General features: G+C 33.9%; 1 protein-coding gene across 1 annotated transcript; it reads right to left on the reverse strand.

Moving 5' to 3' along the window:
• Positions 1-5,096: 5,096 nt before the first annotated feature.
• On the reverse strand, positions 5,097-10,022 carry LOC130046629 (uncharacterized). The gene is made up of 6 exons (XM_056150356.1): positions 9,518-10,022; positions 8,306-8,452; positions 7,838-7,907; positions 7,301-7,392; positions 6,294-6,403; positions 5,097-6,002 (listed from the first exon to the last, which is right to left on the reverse strand). The coding sequence occupies exons 3-6, from the start codon at positions 7,858-7,860 to the stop codon at positions 5,736-5,738; spliced, it is 492 nt and encodes a 163-aa protein (XP_056006331.1). The 5' UTR covers positions 7,861-7,907; positions 8,306-8,452; positions 9,518-10,022; the 3' UTR covers positions 5,097-5,735.
• Between the last annotated feature and the right edge of the window lie 704 nt (positions 10,023-10,726).

The raw sequence follows: 10,726 nt of genomic DNA on the forward strand, positions 1-10,726 counted from the left end.
TGACCCTACATATAATGGCGGTCAAACTAAATTGTCAATAATATTGTATCTGGAAACTATATACTTCGCTGCATATGTGCTTATATGGATGCCTCTATTGTTTTACATATTCTTTACAAAACCTTTTGCATGTGCAGTGGTTTGAATAAAGCTGAAGAAAAAAAACGTATTTACTCTTTGTCAGCAATATACGGTAACCTTTTTTTTAAATGCCCCAATTTCCCTAGATTTGAAATTGGGAAAAACATATATATATATAATTGGGAAAAAATAGCTAATTTTAGTGAGGGGAAACAGCCGAATATCGGTGACACTTTGCCCCTCAAAAAATCACTGATGAGATTGATCACTGTTCGTTATCTTCACCTTTCATAAGTTTTTTTGTGTTGACGTGGAGGAGATACTCAAACGTGACAAGCAAATAAACACCACAGCTATCCGTCTTATAGAAATTACAAGTACTCTATAGTATGTCGAGATTGTAATAACTTACATCACATCGTTCCTTTTTTATTTTAGTTTGGAAACGGAGAATGGGGAGAGTTTATTTCAACTTCAGAGTACTTGTGCATGAAATCAGAGTGGTGTTTAACAAAGTAAGTTTTTGAATGACTGATCACTAGATATGAATATTTCCGTTTTCCGTTTTTGTTGAAGAAGCAACTATCTATGATGTCAAGAAGTACAGTCTTTAATATATCGTGAGGAATGGTCGTGTATAGTGTTGAAAAGTCATAGGTTTTAATACTATTGATTTGGGGAAAATTCTGTGATTTCAAGTTTACTAAAAGTTCTTTAGAATTTTTTAGAATCCACATTTGATAAACACCACTTCTGGCATATGTATTCGCACAGTAAGTTTGAAGGTTCTCCTTCACAGCTGTTAACATTTTCGTGAGGAGCAAAGATAGGGACATATAGGGAAATATAAGGGATAGGGGAATACGTCAGAATATGAAGTATGAAAATAAAAAAAAAGTGCATTGATTAACACAAGGGTGTTGTGAAAATTCATCTGCAAACTTGTTTCATGTTATTTGTATGGTGATTTAAAAAACCCCGCATGTTTTGAATCGACTTTGATGTCCCTTTGAAGTTTTTTCCACTCGTATTGAAGTGTCACCCGCTGCAAATGAAGTGCCTTAATTTTAGACCTTTGCATGGCGCTCGGGGCGCTACATGTAACAGTGGGTGATTTTCTTGTGTCAACGCCTATCAGAACACGGCACCTCGGTTTGTAAGGTCTCATCAGAAAGAACCATGACTCCCACTTCTAAAGTGAACTTTCGTGAATAAAAGTAATCCAGCATTGCCTTTCTTTACGTTTTGAGTTTGACACGGCCACTGTCATGATGGGAACGATGGGAACGATTTGACCACTGATCAAAAACGATCGGTAAAACTAAAACTTAGTAGAACTGATACAACATCAAACATTTGCACTGAGCAAGCCACGGTGTCAATGTCATCATTACATCCGGATACCTCAGAGTTGGCAGTGTAATAAGACCTTTAATTTGCAATTTTGTTTTTCCTTTGTGTTTGGAGTAACGGGTCGGGGAATATAATATTCTTGGTTTTGTTATGGAATAAAAGAAATGAAACAAAAAGCTCATGATGTAGATTATTGGGAAATATACAGAGGAATGTCTAACTATTTAGTATATAAACAAACTCATAACCCAGAAATCCACTCATTTAGGTGTGTTTTGAATGTCTAACGATTTAGTATAAACACAAACTCATAACCCAGAAATCCACTCATTTACGTGTGTTTTGGTGTATACATACGAAAAGAATGTTTGATGGGATGAATCTATATAGATTAAATCATTTTATAAAGTGTAATCCTGTTAGTACCAATTCAAAATTCTATGTTATAAAGTTTGTAAAACAAAGTGGAATCTCTTAATATCTATCTATTGATGCCGTCAACCTCTGTGGAAGAAAAACATATTTTATGTCAGTGTTTCTCTGTATAAGGTTCTCCTGAATGAAAGGTGAAGATAGCGACCAGTGATCAATCTCATAAGTCATATAAGCAATACAAAATAAATAGTTGGGCAAACACGGACTCCTGGACAAACAATAGATGGGATCAGGTCCCTAGGAGGAGTAAGCATCCCCTGTTGACCGGTCACACCCGCCGTGAGCCCCATATCCTGAACAGTTAAACGGAGTTATTCATAGTCAAAATCAGTGTGCCATGAATGGCCTAACAATCGGTATGAAGCACATCTGACAGCACTTGACTCAACGATAAGTTGTATTGACGAATTATATCGTTATAACGACCATCTAATATGAATCTCAGTATTTGTCTCTTTGTATGAGGTTTTCAATGGCAAAGCGACTTTACACTAAACTGAATCATTGAATTCAATACCTTGAGCTTTCGGTTTAAAGCCATTTAGTTTTTTTAACAATTCTTCCAAGAGCATTGCATCTATCTTCCCCTTTACTGATAAAATTCCATCTTTCTTCGTCATACTGATTTTAAAATTTTCTTGTTCTGGGACATTGTGGGTTTCAAGTATATCTTCTCTTTGTGAAGTTTTGTTTAGAGTGCTGTTGTGCTCCTTTTCTGACAATAAACATTCATTCTCGTTGTTTCTCGATGAACACCCTAATTCTGTCTTATTGCAACAGTTGTTAGAAGTCTGTGTAGAGTAATAGTCCTCATCCGTTTCCTGACTGTTGTTGACTGTCAGACCTAATATGTTGTAATCGCCCACATCCATGTTGAGATGACTGTACACATTGTCTAGAGTCGACAGCTTAACATGGCTATTATCGTTTGAATTCATAGAATTTTCAGCAAAATCATTTTGCTGCCAACACATCTGAGGGTCTGACAGTTCAAAATTCCCGCCGTGAAATGTTGATGCTGGACCACCACCGTCAGCTGCATTACTGGAAGATGGACTGAGTTGAGGAAATCCACGCAATGGTGTCGTTCTGACTAGTACACCCCCTAAATGTATAGTTTTATTAATTTTCTAGAAAAGCCGAAACTACATTCTATTGTATATATCTTCTTTAAAAAAATTTGATACGGAATATAAGTTAGTATCACCTTGATGAATCGATGAGTCTGGACGTATTAAGATTATGTTTCTGTTGTAATATAAGAAAAGACTATTGTTAATATTAATGATAACCGACAATTCGAAAGAAAAAGGAAGCATTTTTAAAAGAATTTAATGATGGGCGTTTTAAACAATATAGAAATACCTGTGAATTATTCAGAAAACATTATTAGCTTCACAAGATAGTCTTCATGATATTTTACATCCTATTAAAAAGTATAGAAATCATTGATATTTCCGCAAACAAAAAATAATCTTCTTTTCAGAAACCACAAAATTAACGTATTTTATCAACAAATTCAGAAGTTCTCGTCCTATGCCACATGAAGTATTTATATTTACCTCTGTTTGCGGTAGATGACGATAACTATTATTATGAAAGTCAGACTTCCTGTCAGAGATGAAGCAATAATCACGCCCCTATTATAGGAATTTTCTTGTTTTGTTGTTTCTGTAATCCGATTGATATCCTTATCATATGAATTACATGAGTTTCAAATCTGATAAAAATTATCTGACATACAGTACACGACACGAGTTTTATGCGTGTTCCACGCAACGCGGTGGAACAAATTTGCCCCAAACACGGTGGACCTTTAAAATTGTCGGCACCTTTGAAGTCCTATTTTTCCGCGCGAGCTAGACATTGAAGTCCACGAGGATCTCCGTGGATGTCACCTGTACCTCCGTCGATGACACCGTGTACCTCCGTGTGATAAAACAAAGAAATAATTTCCGAAATGATTCTCCCAAAAAACCTTTTCGCTTGGCCAGCATACATGCCATCACCCCATTACTTATTTAGAAATTAGCTATAAATCATTCAATTCTTGTAATTGTTGTTTAATGATACGTTGGTGTTTTCGGTTCATATCCGTATGTAGACTTCCCTGCAGACGTTCACACCTTTTTATGAAACGCCCAAATTCTCGACATCCTGTATATAAACACCTGTGTTATTCCTACCACTCGTCGGTACATTGTTTCACGGCACGTGCAGCACAAATTCACCAAATAAAAGAAGTGTCATGAACAACGACAATCACATGCCAGTAATTTCAATTTGATAAACAGCAGTTCAAAGAAATGTGTACCATAAGCAATAGTTTATTTTTACGTAAGGGTTTCATTGTAATTAGGAATATGTGATTAAGGTCAGCTATATACATGTACATGTTTACATTGGATATGAATTTCATTATGTACTGAACTGTGAAGCAATGTGAGCAAAGAATCAAATTTTTATCACTTAAACAAATAAATATTAAAACTATCTTTACTTTTAAACAAACCTTTAGAAAACTCCGTACTTTCATTAGGAAAATTTCATTAGAATGCCCATACTTCACATTAATAATAACACGGTTTTTTTTTTCTAACTTGATAAATACTTTATTACACGCATGTATTATTTACTAAATGTATATATAACAGCTTTTTGTCTTTCACTGCTTGAAAGACTGCCTTTACAAAGTGAGTAAAGATATTGTGAATACTTTATTTACAATAGCTTTAAGTGTATTTAATCACATTTACTTAAATAAGAAAAAGATGGTAAATATGGTCTTTAATTACCTTTACTGGGAAGTAAATTTTTGTAATGGCCCAATTTACAATACCTTTACGAAAAAATTAAAGACCATATTTGCTCAAGTAAATGCAACTTTACAAAAATTTAAAGGTTGTCTTTTTCAATGAATTTACAGGAACTTAAATATAATATTTACGAGAGTAAATTTATGTTTACAAAAAGTAAAAGGTCGTATTTACCAATGACTTTAATTTAAGTAATTTTTAATAAAGAGCATATTTAATCAAATTTAAAGGTGTGTAATTTTTACCATTAATATGGAAATCTGTATACTCCCCTTTTCAGATTTTATCAAATTGCAATAAATTTCTTTATACAAAAGTATATATTGTGAATGAGGAGTTCATATCTTAGTACAAGACATTTCTTGTAGAATCACGTTTTAAATGATCTGTTGAGATAACAAAAGCTGCATATTTAAATATCAATAGTCAATTTATTAATTTCTATTTTTCACAAATGTATGATTATATACCACAATAACGGTGGTTAATATACATGGACATGTATAACAATATAAAACAAATGGTACACAATAAATCATTGATATTTCAAACATGCTGGGATGCATAACAAAATATTTTTGATATATTTTATGATAGAATGCATTATCTTGAATTTTGTGTAAATATATGCTTAATTTGAACAATTCTTATTGTATCAATGGTATCAAATTTTGTTTTAAAAGAATTGAACTACAAAGGTCATTTTCTGAACCTAAAGATCATAATTGAAATTGTCTTCGAAAAATTTAACAGATTTGAATGACTGCTGCAGAGAACTTTCATCCTCAAATAATCTGTATATCTGCAATATCATTAACACATATATATATAAACAACAATGGTCCCAATACAGATCTCTGTGGCACTTCAGATTCAAAGACTAAATATGTGTACAAATGAAAAAGTGGTGTTACAAAAAAGAAATTGCATATGCATCACATAGTCAAAAAATAAAAAAAATATTACATGTTAAGAACATATTTTAACATGCAATTCACATGTTTAAAGTCCATGCATGAATAATGTTCAATTTAGGAGGCTCTTCTTTTCTTAGAGACCCGCTACTTTTTTGGACAATAACCTCTTGCTACGTGGAGGACATGTCTCTAAATATTTTTTGTCCAGACTTCCTTTAACTTTCTGTAATTCCTCACTCTCCCAGGAATATGGATGGGACACAAAACCATCATCTCCCTCCTCATCACTGCTCATATATTTGTGAGCATTTGGTAGCTGGAAAAATGTTCTAACTTTATTTTTCTTCTCCTCGGACCATCCCGTCTTCTTCTCTACCGCAACAAGTCTCCTCTTCAATTTCTGTCCAAAAAGGTATGTTTTAAATTAAAGGAAAAAAATAATTGCAGTTACCTTCCATATTTACCCAAATCACTTCAATGAAACATTTGTTTTGAATATATTTTTAAATACATGGGCACACAATCAAGTACTCATATAGACACCCTTTCATCAACTTCCTTTTCTTTCCTCAAGTGACCTAAACCATTTCGATAATCTTCATCCAGTGTCATCAAAATCAATAACAATGTTCTAAGATGAGCTTTAAGTAAAACTGTATGATTACTGAGCTAAATTGAATTTCAAGTTTACCTCTTTCTTTCTTTCATATGTTGCTTGCCTCTTTTTATTTAACTCTTCTTTATTCTTATTGTGCCTATTGTTGGCCTCCTTTTTGGATGTAAAATATCTTTTAATGGCAGCTAGAAAATAAAAGATGCTGAATAAAAGATCTTGCACAAAATAATGTAAATATGTTTCAAAATAACTAATTATAGCCTTAGTTCAACCTACGATTTCTTTGTAATTATACCCCCCGCAACAAGTTGCGGGGGGTATACTGGAATCGGGTTGTCCGTCTGTCCGTCCGTCCGTCTGTAGACGCAATGGTTTCAGGGCTCTAAAGCATTATCCTTTCCACCTACCGTCACCATATCATATATATGGACTACCCATGGGATGAAGATGTTCCCTATCGATTTTGGGGTCAAAGGTCAAGCACACTGGACATCGAAGTAGCAATATGGTTTCCGGGCTCTAAAGCGTTATCCTTTCCACCTACAGTCACCATATCATACATATGGACTACCCATGGGATGAAGATGTTCCCTATCGATTTTGGGGTCAAAAGGTCAAAGGTCACGCGCACTGGACATTGAAGTAGCAATATGGTTTCCGGGCTCTAAAGCGTTATCCTTTCCACCTACAGTCACCATATCATACATATGGACTACCCATGGGATGAAAATGTTCCCTATCGATTTTAGGGTCAAAAGGTCAAAGGTCATGCGCACTGGACATCAAAGTAGCAATATGGTTCGGTTTGTCATGCCATTTGTTTTTTACACTCAGAAAAGAGGTAGTTTATACCTATTACCAACACCCTTTGGGAGATTGGGGTAAGCGGGGGGTATTCTTAGTGAGTATTGCTCACAGTACCTCTTGTTAATTCTAAATTCGGACAAATAAATAAACTTATAATCAACGTTTGCTTTCTCATTGGTAATAACTGTTGAACCATAATGTAATGCTTTTCAGATTAAATATAAATTGAAATTTGTTAGATTTAGCAAAATTTATAACAGCATTTTCATTAGTACCATATATGACGTCAATTCTTTCATCTGGCGCAATCCCTTGTACACTGTTCCTCATAAATACTGTCAGTGGTACATTTTCTTCATCCATGAATCTACAAAATAACAAGATTGTTACTTGGTTACAAATTACTTTAAAGTAGTTAATGTACTCCTGGGAGTTAAACTTTTACCCTAAAAATGAATTAGTGTATAAAATTCAAAGTAATTCAGCTGGGCTATTATTTAAATTTAATATTTTGAAATAGTTTTACTAAATTTGCACAATTAACATTGGTTCAATGATTTATTTATACATTTATGGACTGCGAATCTGGTTTATTGTTTGGAGAATGTTTTCAGGAACATCCATTATTTCAAAACAAAACAAAGATGTAAAGAGACCCACACGAATGTCCTAACCAATGCATTCATGTGCACAGTGTGTGATGGCCTTACAAGTAATTTCATTAATTCATAATAACAAAAAAACTGACAAAGCATTTATAAATTCAACATTGGCAAGAAATATTGTCTCATTATATATGTATGCAAAAATACCTTTTGCTGTACCGTAGTTCCATTTCAAATCCGTCTGTTGACCATTTAAATAAGAGTCCTTCACTGCACTCTGAATGAAAGAGAAAACAATAATGATATATATATATATATATATATATATATATATGGGAAACAGGGAGGCCATTTGAGTAATCTAATTCTGATGGGGAGAGATGCTTCATCCATGATGCACTCTTGTCCTTCAAATCTTTTCTTGGAGACCTTCGGACTGCTGTTGTACACTCAATACTTTTCTTTTTCTGGCAAAGAACCGAAAGAGTATTCTAAATTCATATTCCTCTGGAATTGGTTATGTGTATGTTTCGTGAGGTGATTTTACACATTTTCAACAATTTCACACATGGAAGGACAGACACAATATTAAATTATATAGACTTTAGTCAAAAAGGTATACAATTTATAATATTTATTAAAGCATTGGAACTGCATTGAAAATTGACTCTTAACCTTTTGTGCTGGATGATCATGTTGGGGTTCATCTTCATCTCCAGACTCACATCAAGAAAGCTGCAGGGTTTCATAGAGCCTGTCTTTGGCAGGTTTTCTAGGAGATTTCCTTAAACCTGTAGATTGCAATGATGTGGCTGTTCTTTTCTAAACGAGAAGAAAACAATAGTGTAAAACATAACCGATTCCTTACTCTGTACAAAAAGGAAATTACATGTGGAAATTAAACAAATGCAGAACAATAGCCAAATTTCTGTCTAAAACTACTAAAAGTTAATGCCTATAATAAACTACTTAAAGATAATGTCTTAGTATAATAACCTACACAATTTTTATATGGATAATATATCAAACTTCATCAATACATGCACGTCCAATCAGTCAGTCATACACACTACTTGCAATATATATCAATTACAATTTCATTGTTTTTGCCTAATATATCTGATATCAAAAATTGTATTATTGAATGCCATTTCCTCATGAATATGTTGCAGTTGTACACAATGCACATATGGATCTTGATAAATATAATACATCCATTTTAAAAACCAAATATCTATTTACAAACCATAGAATTTAATCTAAAAATTCTGAAAGTAAAAATTGGAAGCCAAATCATAAAAAAATAATCTGCTCTAATCACACTAATATATTACAAATTAAACTGACTGTAAAAGTCAGCATCTTTTACGACTCAAGTTTGCAATCAGAAGATGCCAGACCCCCCTCCCAACATATACATGTAACTATAATAATTCAGAAAAAGTGAGATCAAGGAAGTAGATATAGCATATATATATATATATATATATATATATATATATATGCAGGCGCGGATCCAGAATTTTATTTCCGGGGGGGGGGTCGAACCTTTTCACAAAAACATATTTATAATATAATAACAGTCAACCCATTTTTCTTATAAATCGTTATATTGTAATTTTTTTTATCTTTGCAAATTCCAGGGGGGGGGGGTCCGGACCCCCCTGCCCCTCTAGATCCGCGCATGTATATGTATAATACATGCATATACCTGTGCACAAATACAATGTTTAATGAAAGTGACTGATACAGTGTATAAGGGGGGGGGGGGTTATGTTGTTAAAGTAAAAGATGAAACAACTATAGGCCTAGATCTAAAATTACAACAACAAAAAAGAAATCCATAGGCCTATCTAAGAAAAGAAATCTAGGTAAACATGATCAAACCTTTGTCTTGGGTGTTGCTGATAACACAGATTATGGCTCTGATTCGCCTCCTGATGAAAAATGAAGATGTAAACTTTCATCCTTAACCTCTAAATCTGTCGCCTCTGAATCCAATCCATCGGCAAATGTTAAAAAGCCTTGGGTCCAAGTCCATTTTAAACTCTGTGTAAAACAAAGAAACTAGCCGCGCCTTGAGATGGAGTAATCCGATCTGTTGATCTTTGACGTCACGATTATACCCATAATGCACTCGGCGGCCATATTGTAGGGCAACAGATTGAAACGTGGAAGCGTAAACAAGAGAGCGTTATTTAAGTTACAGCAAGGATATGGTTAATACTTGTGTTGTGTGGGGTTGTAACAACCGGTCAGTGAGTGGAGATGAAAACAGACGCTTTTATGACATTCCTAAAATTGTAAAACATCAAGGAAAGCAGACGGAAGAGTTGTCAGCTGGCGTGGATCAACAGATCAGATTTCAACCCGAGAAACGTCATTTTAAAGTCTGTTTAGATCACTTCGTTTCAGGTAATAGTTTTAATTAGGTTATATATTTTGTTAATTTATAATAAATCAAAAATTGTTTGTCTTATTTTAATATGTTGATGGTGCTAGTACCGTCTGAGCGAGCGCAGCTTCATGCATGCACATATTTTGCAATGGTCATGCTTTGATCAGGCAGGGATCCAAATTAACTTTTTTCACTACTAGCAAATTTTAGCTAGTGGATTATATTCCAACTAGCAAAATTGAGCTTTTACTAGCATTTTTCAATTGATTGCTGTTTTACAGGAATTTAAGAAAACAAGCATGTATCTATATCATAATATAGGGAAAATCTTTTAAAATCTTCTGTAAAGTGCAATAATATAAATAATATTGAGAATTCTTTCATTTAAAATTTAATGAATATCAGACAACATACAAGTATCATCGGTGCATGGTGAGGGTCATAGGGTACACTTGTGCAGCGAATTCGCTGTCCAGAGATCTACCACCTATTTACAACATCATGTGGTTTGAAATCTTGAAAACTGTTTGTGCCAATTCACACTATATGTTCAAAACTTTTGGAAATTTCATCTAAAAAATTCTAGTTGAAAAAAAACCCCGCGAACTCTAAGTGTTTGACTATAGACTACAGAAGGACACCGCGTGAAGCGGTGACACTAACACTTTCATGTGTTGTTTCATGTAAACACGGACGAG

The sequence above is a fragment of the Ostrea edulis genome, chromosome 9, assembly GCF_947568905.1.
Source record: "Ostrea edulis chromosome 9, xbOstEdul1.1, whole genome shotgun sequence".
In the NCBI taxonomy this organism is placed as follows: Eukaryota; Metazoa; Mollusca; class Bivalvia; order Ostreida; family Ostreidae; genus Ostrea; species Ostrea edulis.

Excerpts from the sequence above, each read along its gene's own strand:
- LOC130046629 (XM_056150356.1), bottom strand. The coding sequence starts at position 7,860 with ATGGAACTACGGTACAGCAAAAG. Across the intron at positions 6,404-7,300 it reads AAGAATTGACGTCATATATG|CTGCCATTAAAAGATATTTT; the intron begins GTACTAATGAAA and ends TTTATTTTCTAG. Across the intron at positions 6,003-6,293 it reads CATATGAAAGAAAGAAAGAG|AAATTGAAGAGGAGACTTGT; the intron begins GTAAACTTGAAA and ends CTTTTTGGACAG.